General features: G+C 36.1%; 1 protein-coding gene across 2 annotated transcripts; it reads right to left on the reverse strand.

The window, feature by feature from the left end:
• Positions 1 to 11,849: 11,849 nt before the first annotated feature.
• LOC133798493 (SAC3 family protein A) lies at positions 11,850 to 22,596 on the reverse strand. Of its 2 annotated transcripts, XM_062236781.1 has the most exons (14): positions 22,132 to 22,596; positions 21,927 to 21,998; positions 20,446 to 21,366; positions 18,686 to 19,192; positions 17,600 to 17,701; positions 17,279 to 17,376; positions 16,554 to 16,734; positions 14,829 to 15,323; positions 14,591 to 14,731; positions 14,143 to 14,202; positions 13,388 to 13,518; positions 13,152 to 13,285; positions 12,835 to 13,061; positions 11,850 to 12,449 (listed from the first exon to the last, which is right to left on the reverse strand). In XM_062236781.1, exons 2-14 carry the CDS (start codon positions 21,984 to 21,986, stop codon positions 12,348 to 12,350), a joined length of 3,159 nt encoding a protein of 1,052 aa, XP_062092765.1. In that variant the 5' UTR covers positions 21,987 to 21,998; positions 22,132 to 22,596; the 3' UTR covers positions 11,850 to 12,347. The 2 variants fall into 2 exon arrangements, with proteins under 2 accessions (XP_062092765.1, XP_062092766.1); XM_062236782.1 differs by lacking the exon at positions 17,600 to 17,701.
• Between the last annotated feature and the right edge of the window lie 201 nt (positions 22,597 to 22,797).

The following is a 22,797-nucleotide window of genomic DNA, read 5'->3' on the forward strand; positions in this document are numbered from 1 at the left end:
AGCAAGTCCTGCACTATTTTAAACACACAGTGTAATGGTCTTGGTTATCTAGGGCGTTATAGCCTGGCCCTCCGAATGCCCCGATCTGGGTGTCCTCCCAGTTGATATACTCCTAAGTCTGACGAATGAAATCATTGAGCTTATGGCATCCCCCCCCCCCCCCCCGCTGGAGATCATTCCACAGGGGACACCCAGCTCGGATACCAGTGTAACGTCCCAAAAATGCTAATAGGGTTTAGTGCCTTGATTAGCGTGCCAGAAGGGCATAATTGGATATATGTGTGATTAACTGGTTAAATGTGTGACTATGTGGCATGCATGATGTATATGATGAAATTAATATATTTAGATGCATGTTAATGAGTATTAAATATGCATGTGGGCCCATTCTTGATAATAAGGGCATACTTGTAATATTGGCTCGTTGCGGGAATAAATGTTAATATATGTGAGTAAATGATTGAGACAACATTATTATGTGGATATATTTGCAGTATATGGCTCGAGGCGATCCTAGTGAGCGGATTGGCGGAATAGTCACAGCGGGGTTTAATACCCAGCTCAGGGCGAGCCTAGGGGTATTTTTGGAAGTTTAATGTGTATTTGGGGTTTATTGAGTAATGGGTAAATATTTGGTAATTAGTTGGACATGACGAGATTAATTAGGAATTTATAGAACTACTCGAGGAATTAGCGGGAAGTGTGGCAAATGACGATTTTGCCCTTGGGCCATTAAAGGTTAAGGGTATACTTAGGGGGGAAATTTGGTCTTTACTGACTATTGGATGGGTCTTGTTTTGGCTGGGACTATAAACTTTTGGAAGCAATCATAAAGTATCTAAGAGACTCTCTTTCTCTCCCTCTATTACGATTCTCTCTCTCTCTCTCTCTCTTGTGTTGGAAGGCTTTGAAGTGCTGAAGGGAGGATCTTGATCTTTTGAGCTGGGGCAGTCTGGAATTGAAGCTTAAGAATTCAAGAATTGAAGCAAGTAGAGGGCAAGAAGTCTCTGAGGAATGAAGCTTTAAATTGAGGTAAGGATTTTGTTTATGTTTTGCTGGGAACTTAGAGGATTAGGATGAATTTGGCTGCATTTTTAGTGATACTTTGTAGTTGATTTGGGGTGGTAAACTAAGTAGAATTTTGTGGTGGTTAAGCATATCTAACCTTTGTGGTTGGGAGTCCTAGACTCGTATCTGGTATTGGATAGACTTGGGAGTATAATTGGATTGAATTGTTGAGGTTGTGAATGGGAGAAATGCTGAGAAAACCCAGGGAATTATGGGTTCACGTGGGCGCGCCGCGACCCAATTATTGGGTTCCGCGGCCCGCATGCCCAGAATTCCCTAGGAGGGCTACTGATTTATAGGCGCATTGCGACCCTAGGGGGGGCAAGTCACGGCTCGCCTCCCCCCAGATGCAGAGGTTGTACCTCTGACTTGAGGCGCGCCGCAACCCTCAGGGCCAAGTCGCAGCCCGTCTAGAAAGTCTTAGCCTAGGTTTGTCTAAAGGCTCAGGGAGGCTCGAGGAACTAAACTTAAGCGCTTGGGACAATTTCTACTACCCGGTTTAGTAGAATTTGAGGTCTCGGAGGCTAGTATTTTAATACAAAGCTTTTAAATGGTTTAGAAATCTTATGGTCATTCATTATCTCTATGTGACTAGTTTTTACCGCAAGGGCTCAGGAATTAAGGATCGTGGTCGGGGCCGTCATACGCTTGCTGCTCGGGATCCGAGGTAAGAAAACTGCACCCGAGTTGTGGTTGGGGATTAAACCCCCTTGCATGAATATATCATGAACATGAACATGAACATATCTGTAGTTGAGAATATCTGATTGGGCATGCTTGTATGCGCTTCCATTGATTACTTGCTACGCATTGTGCATCTGTGATTATATTTGTTTACAGGTCGGCCTAAGTATGTCGGGGGCTGATAGCAAGCGTGCGGAATGCAGCCCAGCCTAAGGGTGTCGGGGTCGGCCATAAAGCCAGTGGACTCAGCCTAAGGGCGTCGGGCCTGGACATTATACAATAAACAGAAGTGTGGTTCACGCTTGACTATTTGTATTGGTTTATGAGGTTGATCTATATGTTTGATTAAGTTGAGTGCTTTTGTTGAGATTGTTGCATATATTCTATTGTTAGTTGAATCTTGTGAATTATAATTACTGCTTTTATATTGTTGCCTAGTTGTGCATGTTGTTTTAAGTTTTCTTGCTGAGCCTTGGCTCATGGGTGGTACGTGGTGCAAGTAAGGGAGTTGATAGCTGGACTAGCCATGAGTTGGAGAGCTTCAGGAGTGGTGTGTACATATGCAGCCTACTCGATCGCCACAATTGGAATAGCTTAGGAGGAACTAGGGTTAAACCCAGTTTTTGCCGCTTAGGACGGCTAAATTACATTTGTTTATCTTTTACAAGTTTTTAAACTGATTTTCGGGATCCCGTGCACAAACTTAATATTTTAATGAAAAATAATCCTTTTGTTGACCAAAACTTTTATTACTTGACCTCGGGTTAGTTTTTAATTACATTTAAGTTCAAAAGACTTGCTTAGCAGGTTAAGCACTATTTTAAACACACAATGTAACGGTCTTGGTTATCCAGGGCGTTACAATTTGGTATCAGAGCGGTCTTGGTTTAAGGGTTTCTGAAGACTGGCTGGGCGTGTACACTCGCCACTAAAGATAAGCTCAACTCACGATTAAGTATCTAATGATATGATTATGTGGTTAATTGTTTAAATTGAACCTATATGCCTTATCTGTGTGTTAGTATAGAGAAAGCATGATGTGTATGAGTATATTTGGTAGTAATGGAATTTGATAATTAATGCATGAGTGATATATATTGGCGTTTTGATATGAATATTGTGTGTGTGATTATTGTAATTATTTGGACTTGCCCGTGGGATGATTCTAGATATGAATATCAGGGCTGAGGGGTTAAGTCGGTGATTACGGACTGACTCAGAATGTATGTACTCAAGATAGCTATTGGACCTGGTATTGCTAGAATGGGGGTTGTAGATGATAGTTAGGGTTGGAACCCTCCATCTGCCCATGGAATTTGCAGCAGATGTTTGCTGGTATGTGAGTAAGGCTGCTAGATCAGGATAACAAGATTAGATGATTGAGACAGGAGTTCCATTGGGGAAAACGTTGTTTCGTATATCTTGACAATAAGGGCAACAGTGTTGGTTTTGTTTGAGAATGGAAACAGATAAGAGTTATCGTATGAACGACGTTAGAAGCATTATCCTCTAGTTTTCGAGGAAGGTTTGGGTTTGCTCAGGAACTGATCAGTAGATGGGCGTGATTGACTCCGTCCATGATGATATGAGAATGGTAGGCCATGATAGAGTAGTTGCATCATGCGCATGCGACAGGAGGATGCCCTGATGTGGTGGGGAATAGTAACCCAGACCTGAAATGTTGTTGTAACGACCCAAATTACTAATAAGGCTTAAGGGCCTTGATTAGTGTGCCAGGAGGGCATAATTGGTTTATAAGTGATTTAAATGATTTAATGCATGATTATGTAATAAGCATGCTTATATGATTATATGGATATGTGAAATTCATATTTATGAGTATTAATAAGCATGTGGGCTCTGTTTAGTTTATAAGGGCATATTTGTAATTTTGTCCAGTTGAGGGCATAAATGCGATTATTTGTGGTAAATTGTTAAGACCGCATTATTATGTGGATGTATTTGCAGCTTATGGCTCGAGACGATCCTAGTGAGCGATTTGGTGAAATAGTCACGGCCGGGATTTATACCTGGCTCAAGGGAAGCCTGAGGATATTTCTGGGAATTTGGGAAATATATTGGAGATTTTTAGACATTGGGGAAAATAATTGATGATTAATTAGATGACGGAATTTAAGTAGTAAATATTAGGGACACTCGAGGAATTAGCGAGAATTGGGAGCAAATGAACAAAATACCCTTAGATGGATTAAAAGATTTGGATTTATTAGGAGAGCAAAAGGGTCTTTTGGGTTATTAAGAGATATACTTGATATGTCTGATGTTTCTTTTTAGAGCATAAGGGAAAGTGGTAGATGCTGAAGGAAAAGAAAGGAAAGAAAAACAGAGCTCTCCCTCTTCCTCACGATTTCTTCTCCTTTCACCCTTCCTTGAGGATTTTGAAGTTGTGAACTCAGAGGAAGTCTAGGCTAGGTCTTGGGATTTTAATCCTTGGAGTGGCTAAGGAGTTCAACTGGAATTAGCTTCCAAATTAAGGTAAGGTTTGTGGTTTTTGCTGAGTTTGTTGAACCTTGTTGAGAGTGGTTTCTGTAATGCCCTGAAATCCCTAATGCGGTTTAACGGCTGGATTAGTAGGTCGGGAGGGCCATAACTGTTTAATTATGCCATTAAATGAATATATGCATGTTTATGTGAATTATATTATAATATGATGTTAAATGCATGCATGTGGGTCCACATATCTTTACAGGGGTGTTTTGGTAATTTGGTCGTTGAGGGCATAATTGTATATTTGTATGCATGTCGGTGACATACTGTTCAGACCACATTATAATGTGGATTTGTTCGAGCTATTCGGCATGAGACGATCTTGGAATATTAGTTAGCGGTCTAGTCATAACAAGTTTAAGTTCGGGGCTCGGGATGAGTCTCGGGGTGATTTTAATGATTAGAGCGTTGCCGGGAATTAAAGGGTAACGGGATATGAATTATTGGTGTTTGATAATATCGAGAATAGCGGGAATTGAAGAGCGTTAATTATGATTAACGAGATAGGTGGGAAATGTCAATTTTGCCCTTGGGAGCCTTTAGAAACCCTTGTTAGACCTAGGGGTATTTTGGTCTTTTCACCCCTAGGATAGATATAAGCCATTGAAGGCTATAGAAAGAAGAGAAAATAGAGTAATTTCAAAGCTTCTCCCGTACCTATTTTTCTTCTCTTTTCTCTTTGGATTTTTGAGCCTAACTTGAGGATTCAAGCTTGGGAAGTAAGTCTTGTGAGCTTGGGAGTGTGTTCCACCATTGAAGAGCATCATAATCTGAGCTTGAGGTAAGTTTCTAGCCATTAAAATCCATGGTTTGCTCTGTTTTAGTTTTGGTTTTCAGTTGAGATTTCTAGGTTGGATGCTTGGTTTTGTTGGGAGTTTTGGCTAGGGTTCTTGTGGTTGTGATGCTTGGGGTATGTGAGGATGGTTTTTGGGTTCATTTGGCACCAAAAATGAGGTTTGGAAGCATTGGAATCGAGTTGGGATTGAAGGAGTCGAAGAATGAGGTTTCAGGGGAGAATCTGTCTGGGGGTAGTGCTACAGCGCCTATCAGAGGGCACTGTAGCGCTACTTTGTTCCTCCAGAATCCCGTTTTGAGTGTTTTTAAGGGTTTTTGGCTCGGGGTTTCAATCTTTAAGGCCCTGGATCGAATCTACTCACCGTGTGGGCATGTTTCGAGGTCCCGAGAGTGGGGTTCAGGTTAAGACCCTTTCATTGGTGATTTTCATTAATGGAGGTTATAATTAGTTATGATTAGGTAACCGCTAAGGAATCAAAAGGGTCGATCGTTCTCAGGAGTCGTTCTTGTTTCGCTCGAACCAGAGGTAAGAAAACTGCACCCCATATGTGACATGCATGATTGTTGTTGAGGCATGTTGGTTGATAAATGTGGACATTGATTGTATATTAAATGCTAGCGGATGTTGTTTACTTGAGTATGGCACTGATTAGTCAGGGATGACACTGGTCGCATATTACTGACCTGAGAGTCAGAAACGGCATAAGCGTCCTGAACGCAGGGCCGATTAAAGATTAGATCTAATCGATATCAACGTTGAATGTGTAACGATCCAAATTTACTAATGAGGCTTAAGGGCCTAGATTAGTGTGACGGGAGGGCATAATTGGAATATATGTGATTTAAAGATTTAAAGCATGTTATATGACTATTTAAATATTTGAGATGCATGACTATGTGTATTAGTATGCATGTAGACCCTGATTAGGTTAGAAGGGCATAATCGTAATTTTGGCCCGTTGTGGGCATAACTGTATATATATGCGATAATTGTTGAGACCACATTATTATATGGATATATCTGTGATCTATGACTCGAGATGATCCTAGTGAGCAGATTAGCATAAAAGTCATGGCGGGGATTTATACCCGGCTCGAGGCGAGCCTGGGGGTATAAATGGGAATTTGGAGAATATACTGAGGTTAATTTTTATAATGAGGATATAATTGGTGATTAATTAGGTATCGAGAAGTAAGCGGGAAAATATTGGTGACACTCGAGGAATTAGCGGGAATTGGGTAAAATGACCAAAATGCCCTAAGTGGATTAAAGGATTTAGAATTAAGTGGGAGGGCATTATGGTCATTTGGCTTTTTAGAGATAGGTATTACTGAGGCTTTATGCTCAGTGGAGTTTGTAGAATACAATAGAAGTCTGAAAAGAAGGAAAAAGAAGGAAAGAAAAGAAAGAGAAAGAAGGGAAGGAAGGCAAGGTCGGTTTGGGCATTTTCCACCATTTTCTTGAGGGTTCTTGGAGCAAAAATTCAGAGGAGAGCTAGGTCAAGCTGAGCCATAAGGTTTCTGAGTTAGGCTTGAAGAGTTGGCAAGGGTTTAGCAAGAACAAACCTTCCACTTAAGGTAAGACTTTGAAGTTTCTTCAGTTCTGGTTTTGATTTTTAACTAAGGTATCTAAGCTGAATTGATGGGGAATTCTAGGGAAGTTGGAGCTAAGGATTGAGGAAGAACAAGCTAAGGAGGTCTAGAGGCAACTTAAGGTCGAATTTCCATCAAAGGTATAAAATTCTAAGCTTTAAACTTTGAAGGTTTGATTGTCTTTGCTGAGTTTCTGAAGTCTATGAGCAACTATGGTGAATTTTGAGATTAGGGATGCATGTGATTGGGTTTTGAGTATTTGGGATGCTTGGGATGAGTGGAGTGTGTTAATAAGCTTGTTTTTAAGTTTGATTGAGAATTGGAAGGGTTTTGGTAAGGGTTGGCTCGGGGAAATCGCAGGAAGGAAAAGTGATGCATTGGCTGTCTGTGACTAGCGCTACAGCGCTAGCCTTTGGGCGCTGTAGCGCTAGGCCATGCATTCTGGGGGACTTTGGTTCTGCTTGTAGCGCTGTAGCGCCCTCCTTAGAGCGCTATAGCGCTACCCTGTTTCCAGAAAGGGGTTTTAGGGTTATTTTCAAGGGTTTTTGACCAAGGGTTCGGGGTTCGATTCCACCACCTTGTTTGATGGAACTAGGACTTCCCGAGGGCTCGGGATAGGTTCCGAGGCTAGGTTACGGACTTGAGAGTTGGTTATGACTTTGGTCTATGTTTGTGGCTAGGTTCGCGCTAGGGCTCGGGAAGGATCGTGCTCAAGGATCACAGTGATCAAGGCTAACAAATCCAAAGGTAAGAAAACTGCACCCGGTTATATGTTTGTGATGTGATGGGACTAAGAGCTCCCGATATCTATATAATATCAATGATGGTATTATGCCATGGGACATGTGATAGCGACCTAAGGATGACGTACACAATATTTGCGCACAGGGTGCGGCATGGCCACTGGTAGCCAAGGACAGCTTAATATTCACTGAGCTCGGTTTAAGCAGGCTGGAGTCAGTGGGATAACGGAGGGTGCGGCCTGAGGGCGCTAACCCTAGTTATCACTTGTGATTTGGTGTATGATATGAGTTGATATGTTTAGTATGCTGAATACTTGATTATTCTGAATGTTTATATGGTTGAGAATATGAGATATTGGATTGTCTGTTGATTGCTTATGCTCTGTTATTGTGTTTTCTTGCTGGGCCTTGGCTCATGGGTGCTACGTGGTGCAGGTAAAGGCAAGGGAAAGTTAGACCAGTCCTGAGATGGGGAGCTGTGGGGCTGAATGTACATAGTCAGCTATTCGGTCGCTTTGGCCGAGGAGTGGATCAGGACAGGGATCGCTGAACTGTCTATTTTGCCTTAGTATGGCTAATATTGTATTTAAACCGCGAATCTTTTGTAAATGGTTTTAAACCTATTATTTTGGGATCCCGTGTAAACAGGAAATGTTATTTATAAGAAATGTGACTTTTAAGACCAAAATCTTTTAACCCTAGTTCCATTATAGTTTCAATAACACGATTTTAACTAAATGACTTGATTAGTAAGTCTAGCACTTTTATAAACACACAGTGTAACGGTCTTGGCTATCCAGGGCGTTACAGAATGACTCTAAGGCATTAATGCTGGACCGACCCTAAGGTCGATGAAACTTATAAGCGCTTGACTAGTCTAAGCTAGTTACTCAGAGCCAGGGCCAAAGGCCTAGGTGCTGCTTGTCACATGGTTAGGGAGCGGAATCCTATGGTTATGACTATATGGTCATGAGGTAGGTTATGTTGGTGACTAGTCATCATGCACCTATCCTGTCTAAGCTAGTGAAAGGTTCACTTATTTATTAAGCCCCGGTGACCCTATCGTCACATGGCTAAAGGGAGCTAAACCCACCTTAGTGACTTTTCAACTGTCACTTATCTGTTTTGGACTGAAAGTCCTGAATGATTGTTATGATCATTGTTGATATTATATTCATGCTATATTGTGTTTTCTTGCTAGGCTTTGGCTCATGGGTGCTGTGTGGTGCAGGTAAAGGGAAAGAAAAGCTCACCCAGCCTTGAGAGGAGAGCTTAGGTGGTGATGTGTACATATGCAGCTGCTTGACCACCACAGCCAAGGAGTCCCAATTATTACAATTCTCGTGATACTCAACTTGAAGTTCCGTACTGATCGCACGGGGCCCATATACGAGGTATCAACCCACCACTTTTTGGGGGGACACGCTGCTAACAGTGTCACAGAGAGTGGCTGCACATCTTCCCATGTCAGGCGACACATTAGGACATGTTATTTGTCTCGTGTACGGAAACGATACCACTACACATGGAGCATGACACGTGTCAGGAAGCTGGTGATGGTCCAAAGATGTTGTGCTTGACAGCTGGCATCGTTCTCTAGGGGCGGAGAAGCATCACGCTATAACTCTTTGACTAAGAGGCTAAAGAATACTTCACAGGACCTAAGGAAACCTTCTCCAGGGCTAGAGCACCCATATCTCCCGAGAATTTTCAATTAACTAACTTCTTGATAACCATGAACACTCAACAAGTGCCACGTGTTGTCTTGACGAAAACACGAACAACACTACTCATTCAATTATTTTTTGAATATTTTTACATTGGTGTCTCTATACAAGAAACATATGAAAATTAGTTAATAATTATCTATTTCTATATACTAAGTGTGGATAAGAAAATTTTCAAAAAATTTATTAGCTACACCAATTAATATATGACACATGGTAGGACATTTAATAACTTATAATTGAAGGTAATGTGATTGAAAAATTTGTTGACTAAAATTGAGTCTATATTACTATAATTTTATACAAATTTTGTAACATCAGGTACCACATGCGAATTATTCATAATAGAGTCTAAATTTTTGTTTCGCTTAAATACAAAGTAACAAATTAGTACAATCTTCTTTTTCTTTTAATTAGATGACTTAATTAGTTGAATAAATTTTATAACTCCATAAAAGTTCTTTTTCATATAAGAATAAAAAATTACAAAATAAGTAATAAATTATATGGAGTGAGGATTTTGTTTTTTAATTATATAAATATAAGTATATATATATATTATTATATTAGTAGTTGAGTATATTATTTAATTAGTTGTGTGTATTTATATCTAAGCTATATTTAATTTGAAATTTATTACAAATGCATGTGCTACTTTTAGTAGTATATTTATAAAAAATAACAAACAAAAAGATCAACTCTGTTATATAAAAATATATTACTTTTCATTATATATCTTCTATATAATAAGTGTGTAGATAACGAAAAAAATTTATTTTAACGGTTTTTTATTTTTTAATATTAACTTTAACAGAATATTCTTATATTTAACAGTAGTTTGTAAACTATTAAACTTAAATAAAATAAAATAAATAATTAAAAAAATTAAAATAGGACATTTTTGAGATATTTTACAATGATATTTATTTAAAAATAATAAATAATTAAACAAATTAAAATAGGATATTTTTTAGATTTTTTACATGATAATTATTTTAAAATAATAAATAATTAAACAAATTAAAATTAATATTTTTGAGATATTTTACAATGATAATTATTTAAAAATAATAAAATTATTTTAGAACTTAAATAAAATTTAATTAAACTTAAACTCACATATTAAAATAATTTCATATTAAACATATAATATAATCTACTGTCAATTAGTAACAAATTATTTTAAAAAAAAAAACTAGCAAGAAACTTAAATTATTTAAAATCCACGTATAATATTTAATATTATATTAAACATATAATATATAATATTTTGTTGTTACTCCCAAATTTAAAAACTAGAACAAACATAAACTTAAACAAAAATAAATAAATTATTTAATTAAAATATAATATTTATTTAAAATTTATATGACATTAATATAAATTTAATAAAAATAATTAATAAATTTTATAAATAAAACTAAGCAAACGTGTATATTGCACGTTGTTTGTATCTAGTATATATATATAATGACTAGTCATATACATATACATTATAATATTTAGAATTTATTCAAATTTTAATATAAAATTGTATATAATCATTCTCACATTTGAGTTTTTTATCCACCATAATTAATATATATATATAAAGTATATAAAAAGCTACTTAGGATAACATTAGAAAAAAAAACTACTTATACGTGTATACAAATAAAAATAACAAAATCTATTTATATATATAAATTTAAATGAATCGTATAACTTTTTAATTTTGATTGTATTTTATATAAATAGTTTATTAATTATTCATATTTAACATTTTTTGTTGTTGGAGAATTAGTTAAGACATGTGAGAATATGAAATTTTTAAAAAATTAATTGCCAAACAAAAACCATATAAAGTATAGTTTTTTTAAAATAATTCAAGAAACACTTGCACATATAGTACACCATATTTTTAAAAACTTCCAAAAAAAATAACATTAGTAATATGTAAAATAAATAATACTCTTTTAATTTTTTTTACTGCAGAATATTAATTTAAAAATCCATGAGCAAATCTTAGCGTCAAATCTAAATCAAGTCACCAAATCGAAGTCTCAAAATTATCTAATACTCATATAAAGCGGGGAAAAAAATCAAATCATGAACTATACTCATCACTACTTGGCACAAACCATATCTGAGTTACTATTGTCACCATCTAAGAAAATATTAACATTTTAAAGAAAATAATAAATATTATATTTGATAATTCTAGAGATTATGAGAATTTGAGTGTAATTGAAGCATCTCAATTACCTTTATTTACAAGATTACAATGCAATTGCGTCAAATAAATACGACTAACCTAGACTACATCCAATTCTAATTATTCTAATTATTAGGTGCGTTTGGAGTAAGCAAAAAGCCATGCAAGAAAATGGAAAAGGTAACATCAAAAGAACCAAATTGTTGAGCAAGAAAAATGAGTAACAACCTATAGATTCACACAATAGAGGATGAGGAAGAAAAATAGGTGATAACCCATGACCCCAACAAAAATTCACAAAAACAGAAAGGCTTTTAAGTAATGAATCACCTTTTAAAATGTTTGAAATTTTAATTATTTTGTGCAAAGATGAGTTTTGGGGAATAAGAAAATATTTTTTAATTTTTCAGTTTAGCATAGAATCACAAGGGAAGTTCCAAACATTTGATTTGGGCGTCAGCCACATGCAGTTGTATTTCTTTAATTTTAATATTTAAATATACATTATTATGATATCAGAAAGATTGACGCTGAAAATCATCATAAAATTCAATCTTTATTATGCTATGCAATGTCTTGATATCATACTCAAAAAATTTGAAGCATTGATGAATCAAGAATACAATACGGTCAGCAACAACATTTTTTTTCTTCTCCTCCAGTATATGTACCATTTTCTTTCTTTTGTTCTTAGGCTGTAAAAATGAATTATGTTTCCTTTTCTCACAAAAAAAAAAAAAAAAAAAAAACCTCATTAAATGCTCTACTACACTGCTGCTGGCTCCAAAGCCATCCCAACTTTCTGGGGAATTTGGTTTACATATTCCAATTGTACACATCTATGGCTATGCTATTCTCTCTTTTAGCTAACACAAGCAACTCTAGCATAATTTCTGAGCTTTCTCCAAATGTCATCAACTCGTATTCTTGAAACAAACTCCGCTACTTTGTTGCAGAATGGGCTGAGGTGGGCAAGCATGACTTTCCCATGTGTTCCTGTTAATAATCTTAGATACAATTGGACAGTCATATTAGTTACAATGCTGTTCTCGTCAGAAAGTCATTTACTGCAAGACTGGCATCTCCATGAGCCACTGCATCATCTGGCTCCGGCATGAAAAGACTAGAAGTTGATGACTGCAAATTATATTCCCATTTATAAACGCAGAAAATAACCATCAGATCATAAGAATGAAATGTTAACAACAATACATCAAATATCCACCTATTTAGCCATGCCTATCTAAAAATTTAGACCAATTTGCTAAAGACATACAAAATCCTAAATCCTAAACATTGTAATAAATTGGCCGCCGGCCGGTACTATTTAACCAGAATAAAAACTGATATATTTAGTTTTTATACTACAGCTAGTGTATCTTAAGATATACAAGTGTAAAAGCTGATAAATTCAACCATTTAGCAAATCAAATTCATAAGATGACTGTTTAGCTATTAATAAAAAAAACATATACAACAAACATGGTGCACCTGCCGAATAAAAGCGTGTGGTTAAACATACCTTGGCATCAAGCTGCATCTCTCCATTGTTATCTGCAATAAGACATGCGCCATGTGCCTTCAACCACTCAATACATTCCTCTAATCCATCTGAATCTTTTTCATCATTGTCAGAAGCAACACTAGAGAAGCCCAAAACCTGAGCGACATAAGAAACAGGTAACGAAGGCCGATAAGATCGAGATATGCAGCTCACTGCCTTAAACCGCATCTTTTCAACATATAGATCTGCAGAAATTTTACATACTGTTATATGAATACGATCATTCTTTAATAATTATTTTTATTAAAATGGAGAGTGACTTAATCAAAACTCACCCATCAGGCAAGTGTTCAAATTTGGTGCTGTTTTGAAGAGCCTGAAGAACATAACATAGTTTCCAGAAGTGACAGCTGCCCGAACTGCAAGAGCGTGCCTTACTGCATTATCTCTTTTAGCTTCACTTGATAATCTGAACTCAATTTCACAACAAAGATTGAAGGTCATTACAAGTGTTTCAACACAGTACAAGGATGGTACATAGCGAACAAAATTTCCTCCAATCATAACTGACCTCGACATAGATGATACAAGATCTCTGTTGTTACTAGAGTGCAGGATAACACACAGTAAGTTGTATGCAGCAAACTCCATGTGGCATCCCTCAATTCCTTCAGCATAAAGAGATTGCAGCTGAGATTGGCACTGAAATTGCATAAAAAAGTTCATCGAGAATGTAACTTGAGAAGATATGTGGTTACTTTATTTAAAATAAATAAATAAATATCATTTGTACAAAATGAGGTGCATGAAACAATTTCCCAAATAATATCATAATTACAACCAATTCAATATATATATATATATCACATTTACAACACAATTAAACTTGAAGAGATGGGTCATCAATGACAAGCAAAAATCACATCAAACGGAAATTTTAACAGAAACGGAATAAGATAATACACAAGGAAAATTCTTGCTTACACAGGAAAAGATACCTGGAAATTTTCTCTTCAATTTGTTTCAATGTAATGACTAATAAGTACAATCTTAAAGTTGTGTAGTTGTTATGGAAAGTGTACAAGAGAAAACGGCATTCACTAAGTCCTGCTTTTGATTATAGCCAATTTCTTATCTGCTAATTGAGATGTATAATTTCAGTGCAATAGCACGTCAAATATTTCACAAGAATTACAGAATCCACCAAGATGAGTAACAAAACCTAGTCTGAGAGAAATTTTATCATGAATAGGACGGTAAATATGTGTATTGATCTCAACAACGAAAAGTACCCTTTTGAGATATACTGAAAAAAACAAAACGAACCTGATTATACTCAGGTAGGTCCCCAACCTCCAATGCTAACCGAGCATGAGTTTCATAAACCTGAAACAAATTATGGATAACGAATACAATGTTAAGTTATATACATGTTAAAAACCAAAGCTTCACTTGGCGGGACCGGTACAACTACTCTGTTTCATTGAACCCTCTAAAGTCATGGTGAAGTTAATTAAAATATTAAAACAAAATACACAGAAAATATATTCTAAGCATTGATACTCAAAGCCTCAAAATTATAATTACTTATACCGAACATGTATGCATTAATATCCAGATTAAATGTTGCATTTAATGCATTCCCTGTTGCCTTGATATCACATATTAACTGTTAACATGTAGGATTGATATCACATATTAACTGTTAACATGTAGGAGTCAAATATAAGTAGATGTTTACATGAGAGAAAGAAAGAGAGGTTTTGAAACAAACCTTTACTGTTAGTTGATTTTGAATCCTTTGCACAGTTAAATCTTGACGAACGGACTTCAACTGATCACACTTGTAGAGGTAATTCTTTTGAGAATTTTGAACCATAAGCAGAGCTTTTTCTAGTACTTCTTCCGGTCTTACCTGTGAGGGCACAAAGGATCAACAGCTAATTACATATTATGTATGAAAAAGCAACAGTTAATAGATACAACCAAACAAATGAGATAACAATAATTACAGTAGCTGGATCAGGGGCAGAAGTAAGCCGCAAATAACGCTTCTCAATTTCCTGGCATGTCCCCTTGACAGTAAAAGAATCCCAGTCAATGTCTTCAACAGCCCTGCTGCCATCATCTTCAAAATTATTGTTAAGCACCATCGCAGTTGCCCTTTTAGAATATAAATGTCTAGACACAGCACTTTTTGATTTGAAGTGATGAGTTTCTGCTCCATTTCCTTGCCGTTTTTCAAAACGCTTGGACCGACTTTCACGTCTCCTTCTTTCCTCGGGTGAATTTGCCAGCGCCATTGCTCCCGCATAATATTCTGTTAAACTTTGTTCCTTGTCACTATCACTAGATGCATCACCATTGCCAGCAGCACCAAAATTTTCAATAAGACGCTGCCTTTTTCCTGGCTTTTGGGTGATTTTATTTGCCCCTTTTTGCTCCACTAAAGAAAATCTTGCAACAGTTAAATTCCCATCCTTGCTCCCAGTATTCATCGCTAAGGTCTGCATAAAGTATAACTATTACAATCTGAAACAAAAACACTTCTCATCTCTTTTCTTTTCCTTCCTCCCAAAAAATTAAGGTATTTAACAATCTGGTGTTACCTAACATAATGCTACATATCATAACAAAGTTTACCATTAAATTCTGAAGAGTTAATTCAATCTTTATATCGTCATAAATGTTTTAGAATATTTTGTATTTAATATGTTCAAAGAAAAAAAACCTGTGCTCCTCGTGTAACTTTATGAATATCTGAGGAAACATAAAACTATAGCAACTGCTACATAGATACCCAGAAGCAGCTCGAACCTCAGACCTTGTGGGACTAACCCATGGGTCTGACTGTTTGAATAGCAAAAGCTTGTCAACATAACTTCCCTCACCCTCCAAAATTATTAATAATTAATTAAAAATTGTCTGTATTTTAAGGGAAATCAAAGAGAATAATAAGAGGAAGAAAGAAATATGGACCCGTTTGGGGTAGTTTTTACTTTTATACAATAAAAAAAGAGAAGCAAAAGTTTTAACTTTTTTATTTGGATAGTCTATTTTAAAATGATTTTCCAAATTACAAAACATTTTAAATTAATTTTTTACAAGGACAAGATTAAAATAAAAATATAAAACTAAGAAATAGATAAATAAAAAACATCAAAATTTCATAGAAGCTCAAAATAAGTTATAATCTTTTTAAAAGACATTCCTAGAGATGCAGAACCTGCTTAGTTAGAAAAACCATCCAAACAAATAAAATACTTTCAAAAACTCATCCAAGCACTCCCAAAAGTGATTTTTGGTCTCTAGACAGTCTCATGCCAAATAGACCAGTAAAGACTAAAATTAAAAGACACAAATCAACAAATCAAATTTGTTTTTTTTTTCTTTTTTCACAGAGCCTAAAAGGTGTGTAAAAAATCAAATGCCCCCAAACATACCCACGAATGGAGCTCTCTAACCCCATAATAGCTTTTTATTGCTATGAACTAAATCAGTAGCTTAGTTATAACTGACAACTAAACAATCACAGTCAATCCATATAAAACACAAAAGGCAACAAAGGTTCTCACGTGATCCTGTTTCTAGTGCAAGTAACTGGAAAGAAGATAGAGATCATAAATCCAAACGACATAATCAACACTGATATTTTATGCTTAAGAAATGCCCCGTGAAAAAAAAAAAACAAAAAAAAACAGGAAACACGTACAGACTCACAATTACAATAACAATACCTTTTTGTCCCTTTCATTGGCATGCGCCCATCCAGAATATTTTAAAGTACTATGATTGACGGATGCTGGTTTTTCAACAAGTTTCTCCTCTGGTAGAGGCTCCCACCTACTTTTTGGTCGTCTACTTGGACTTCTCTTTAACTTATTTTCCAAAGAAACAGGAGTCAAAGTCTGTACAATGCTGCAATATAAAATATATCTCATGGATCAGTTGAAAATACACTGGAATCCGTGACTGAGTAAATAATAACTCTATATCAGATGTAAATTGACCCCACATTAACAACCCAAAATCTAACCAATAGGTTGGCTTATGCTTGTAAATGCTGCCATCAATATAGAACAGAACTAAACATAGAATGGATATCCATCTATTTAGGGGAAATATACACATAAATGTCTTTAAGGCTATACACATGTAAGACTAGATGAGAATGAGATCAATGCCAACAACATAACAAATTCCTTTCAACTTTACCAACAAACATCACTTAACTTGTTATGTTGACAGGAGTAGTTTTAATTACATACGAATATATGATACAAGAAAGGTTTGAATGCATAAATCCACCCCAAAACAACAGGTCAAGCACATATATTATAACGAAAAATTATCACGACTTATGTAGCCTCCCAAAAAGGCCCATATATAAAAGGGGAGGAAGAGAGGAGTGAAAGTAGATATATAAATAGAGAGAGAGAGAGAGAGAGAGAGAGAGAGATACCCTTGCTTTACAGCATCTGCAATTGGCATTGGAAAAAGAGGCTCAACATCCCAGTTACGCGTGTAAAGCGTACCATCAGCCCTGGCATTGGTGATCATCTAGAGAATGGGTAAATAACTTGATTTATTAGAAGTAGCACATTCATATGCTTGTCTGCAGACAAGTATACTATAAACATATAGTGCAAGTTCGAACCATTTGTGCTTGTACATATGCATATGTCTAAATGAATGGCGTATATAACTTCTAAGGCACTGATGCAGACCAAGACATAGATCAACAGGATTCATTTCTGCAATTATTATAAATTTATATACTTACCTCCTTCATGACCGCCTCACAAACTGTCATTTGTTTATCATCTTTACATCGAGCCAAAGCCCTCTCAACATAACCACGTAGGGACTTGGGAAACATATTAGGCTACAAAGCAAGTAACTAAAAACATTAGCTACTAGATCTAATCATTATATCATTAACCATATTATTTTGGTGTCACGTCTACATGATATTATGACATGAAAGTTGAAACCAATCTAGTAGAGATGAAATGTTTGCTAGTAATACATAAACTCAAATCCCAATAAGTCATTCATTTAAATTTCACTTACTTTATTGCATGTCAAAGTTCAAACATGCATGAAGTCTTCCATGCAAGTACTCTGTACAGAAGTTGGTAATAGAATAATGTATGGAACATGTGTACGTACAGTATTCAGATGTCAAGTAATTGGCTAAATTCACCATATCATATTTTTAAATCAGCAGAACACATAGCAAAATGCAGAGGCAGAACAATTGAAGCATAACTGAAATGTTTCGTAAAATCTAAAGAGTAATGCCACATACACACTTTTTACACACTATGATGTGTATTCAATTTTAGCCATAGATATTTTTAAGTAGGGACCACATCACTTTTAATTGTATGGTTGAGGTTAAATACACATCATTGTGTGTAAAAATTATGTACAATTTGAGTGTGTTCCAATCATTACTCTAACCTCAATATTACTGATGGTCTCAAGGAATACATCAGCAACTTGTAAAAGTTTGATTTGTTAGTTTGAATGTTGAGCATATATTTAAATAGCATTACCAAAAAATGTTACAGATACAGCGAAGCAAAATTATAGCAAAAATGAATCAGCGAACAAACAATCCATATGTAGCACAAGGTTAGCAAGCACTTGACAGAGTGATTGGTGTTTTCACAAGCCACAGAAAATTCACAGGATCATGGTGACCTAATGCAAGCAACTAACTTTTAAGGCTTCACTTGATTAAAAAAAAAAAAAGATTTCATTGTCATTATTTGAATAACAACATGTGCATGAAGGATCAGTCTAAATCTATCAGATGATACCATTCATATGAGCACCTATAGAATTAAATCAGAATTCTCACCTTAAGTAAAGAATCTGCACCAGCACTAGATGAGACACTGTCATTTGGCTTTGGTATCGAAACATTGATGTACGCAGGTTTAGCTGCTGCACCTGCTACAGAGCTATCCTTGTCGTTCTTCAATAAACCCAAATTCAAATTTGATGCAATTCTTGGGTTTGTGGGAATCTGCAGTTTGCCTATCCTTCGAGTATCTAAAGATTGAACATTTTGCGAAGGTGATTGAAAAGTCTGGGGGGGCGGTTGTACCTGATGAACAGTAGCATACTGCAAACTTGCTCCTTGAGGGCATGAAGGCACCGGAGGCACCTGATGAGTTGCAGAATACTGTGAATTGGATCCTGAAGAATAAAAAGACTTTTGTTGATCCTGAAAGCTGCTATAGGAAGAATTTTGATCCAAAGGCTTTTGAAGGTGGGGTTGATTTGGACTACTATGGTGAATTTGAGAAGCAGGAGCACCATGTCTCCAGTAACCATCGTGAGCACCATTAACTACAGCACCCGACTGACCAAAACAGAAATCAACAAAAACATAGCAATATAAAAACTAATCAAAAAATAACTTATTAATCTAACCAACCAATAAAAAATGTTCATTCAGTCACAAAAAAATCTATAGACAATACTTTTCCGACAATGTAAAATATTATGCATTGTTTCTCATATATATACAATCTTTTTTTATATATATTACAGGGCCTTGAAACGGACCACTAACACACAAACTCATCTACTCATCTTAATACTATCTTAATTAAAGAGAACCACATGATACGCCTTGAGTTCAACAATGGGCGAGCAATGTTAAACACTCTTGCTCTCTTTAAAAACAAAATTAAGGAAACCTTACTTCATTGTCAATTCAGCCAGATGAATAGAAAGAAGGTATTGGGAAAGGCAAGCCCAGAAATGTGGTATGGCAAGTTGCAAGCAAAGAAAATGCAATTTAGCATAACAGGAAAAGGCTGACAATATCAACAAAACCTAAACCAAAGCATCATGATAGCAGGTACCACAGGTAAGTTTGACTTTATGTCTGGTTAAGTTCAGAATCAGGGCCAAACTTTGAACTACCATAAGCATGGTGTAGACTGTAGATGGCTTGTGGTTTGCATTGCATAGGCATAAAAGTGTGTGTGTGTGTGTGGAGAGGGAAAGAGAAAAGGAGGCCCTGGTCATTGGTCTTGATTCGTGATAAACAATCCCAACGAATCAGTTGAAACCTATTAGAGCAAAACCAAACTACAGATGGTTTTGTAGTCTGACCATTTTGTATGAGAAGTGGAAAGGGAATAATTATCAATAATAACGAGAAGGAAAACTGAAGAGATTCAAAAAATAGTGACCAGATGTATCTATACCAACAATGTTTGGCTACTCTGACAGATGAAAAATAAGCACTTCTAGTTCTTCTATTAGGGGCATTCAGCACATATTTTATAAATTAAAAAAATCAGAAAATAGCATTTAGATAAGACAAGACATGACTGTGTCAGCTTGACATAAAGCTCCTCCAACCCCAATCAAGTAAAAAAGTATTCAAAATAAAACGCCAGAAAGAGTTTGTAATTTTTGCAAAACTATTTAAGGTTCAATGATATTTTTAAAGCTCTCATCACAATCCTTATGACAGCTCATAAGATGTCAATATTAGAGAGCTGATATGTATAAGAAGCAAATAATTTGATATACAAGACATAAGCTCACACATAATAGCGTGTAATTTTCCTCCTAAACTCTGAAATAGAAAATCCAAACCTGCACAGGAGGGAATTCAGACGAACTGGACTCAGGCCTCCAAGACGAAGCGTATGGCGGTGGACCTGGAAGACCTGGAGGTGGACCTTGGGGCATAACTGGAGGTGGAGGTGGAGGTGGACCTGGAGGTGGAGGTGGCAGCTGTTGGCTGTTCAAAGTTGGATAGCTAGAGGTGACACTAGGAACTGGACATCCAAAATTAGATGCACCAGGAACAGACAGATTCTCTGTCCCAGGAGCACAGGGGACTTCTGACTGGTTGTAATAATCTGCCCATTGCTTATAATGCTGTTGATAATTAACTGAAGTTGCACCTACAGTTGCAGTGGCAGTTGCTGTTGCAGTCCCAGAACTGTAAGCACTGGTTGTGCCTGAATTGTAATGCGGATATTGTTGAGAACTATAGTTTGCATAGCTGGCATCATTCCACGAGGTAGTCAAATTATTGTAACTGCTACTTGGGTAACCTCCAGCTGTCTGATAATCACCAGGATTGTAATAAGTGCTTGAATAACTTGCAGACCCAGCATAAGACCCAGTATTCTGAAATGAGGAAATAGGCTGATAAGGAGCACCTGTATTTTGATATGCTCCTACGGGTTGCGAATAGGAAGGGTTAGATTGCTGCTGATAACCGCTATAGTAACTTGAGAATCCTGAGCTTCCATAACCATATGGATCAGTAGGATTTGCGTATGATGCATATCCATTGTAATCCTGTGGTGCATTTACTGTTCCCAAACTTGATGAACTAGAAACAGGTGGCTGCATGTGCTGGTCATAATGGTAAGTTGAGTTAGAAGGGATTCCATTCGACGTGGAGTTATCCACCTTATGAGCTGGCCATGGTACGGCTTCATTGCCAGCTGTTATAGGAAGATGCGAAGATGTTTGTCCTTGGCTTGCGTATGCATGTCGATTCTATAACAAACAACAATTTTACACTTTTTTAGTTAATAGTTGATACAAGCATTGCAAGAACTTCTATCAAATTTAAACCTCAATAACATAACCAATCCACAAGATACAAACGGTTGTACACATACATAATTGCCTCATATAAATAATAATTTTGCAACTATGAAAGACCTAGAAGCATGACAAGTAAAGTCGTAAACTATTTGACTAGACATTCCTTGTATACAAAAACAGCAAGTGCTAATTCTATTTTATTACATCGATATAACAGAAAATACACTGGTTCTACACACAAAAACTGGAAATAACATCAGAAGTTTAACGATGCATACGTTATTCTATAACGCGGTTGTTCTTCATGTAGCAATCATTACTGTATACTGTATAGCATTGTTACTTATGCCCTTAAATCAATATTTATTAACTATAAAATATACTAGCCCTACCCTCAAATTTTCCAAGGTAAGCAAATCGCACATGATGTAGCAAAAAAAAAAAAACCCTATCCACCAAACCAATACAATATGGCGTTTAGAAAACAATAAGAAAGATAGAGAAGCTACCTCGAGCGAATTGGAGTCCAGTGGTGCTATGGCCTCGGTATTACCTCCTTGGTTCATCATTACATTAACATTCTGCCAAAATCAATAACAAAATTCAATAAACCAATAGCTTTACTTAAAATTAAACAAATTAGCCATACCATAAATAACTGGAAAATCATACAAAAACCCTAATTGGGTCTTAACAAATCCCATCAATACTAACCTTCAAAAAAGAACCATAGAGCTCGATAAGCACCAAATTTCTCAACGATAATTCGAAGTAGGTCAGGGAAGGTTTACGGAAAGAAAAAAAAAAAGCCCAGGAAAAAAAACAAAAAAAGCCAATTGAGATCAACAAGAACCCAGAAAAGCAAAAATGAAATTATACAACAAAAACGATAATAGAACAAGTAACAGTAATGAATGGACAACAAAAAACAAAGTAGAAAACTTAAGAATCAAAAAACCAAAATGGGTTTGGGAAATTTTGAGAGACGAGCAGGTAAAGTGAAACTGATATAAATATATATTTATTTAGAGAGAGAGAGAGAGAGAGGGAGACGAAGATGGGGTTGAACCGGGTGATGGTCTAGGTCTGGTGGTGAGGACGTGTTTGGGAGGGTAGGACCTCTTAAACGTTGGCTGTAGAGAGGAAGATAATTATTTACAACTAGCTCAGATTAAACTAGACTCCTCTCTCACTGTACCAAACTGACCCTAATTTCTCTTTTAAGCAAAACCATCCCAAACATTTAAAATAAAAATAATAATAATAACAATAATAAGGATAAAAGTACTTTACTTCAATCATGTCTATTAATTTTTTACATTTTAATAATATCTTGGATTATTGCCTATATGTTCAATTTTCTTGAATTGTAAAAAACGT

Source organism: Humulus lupulus, chromosome 8 (assembly GCF_963169125.1).
Source record: "Humulus lupulus chromosome 8, drHumLupu1.1, whole genome shotgun sequence".
NCBI classification, from domain to species: Eukaryota; Viridiplantae; Streptophyta; class Magnoliopsida; order Rosales; family Cannabaceae; genus Humulus; species Humulus lupulus.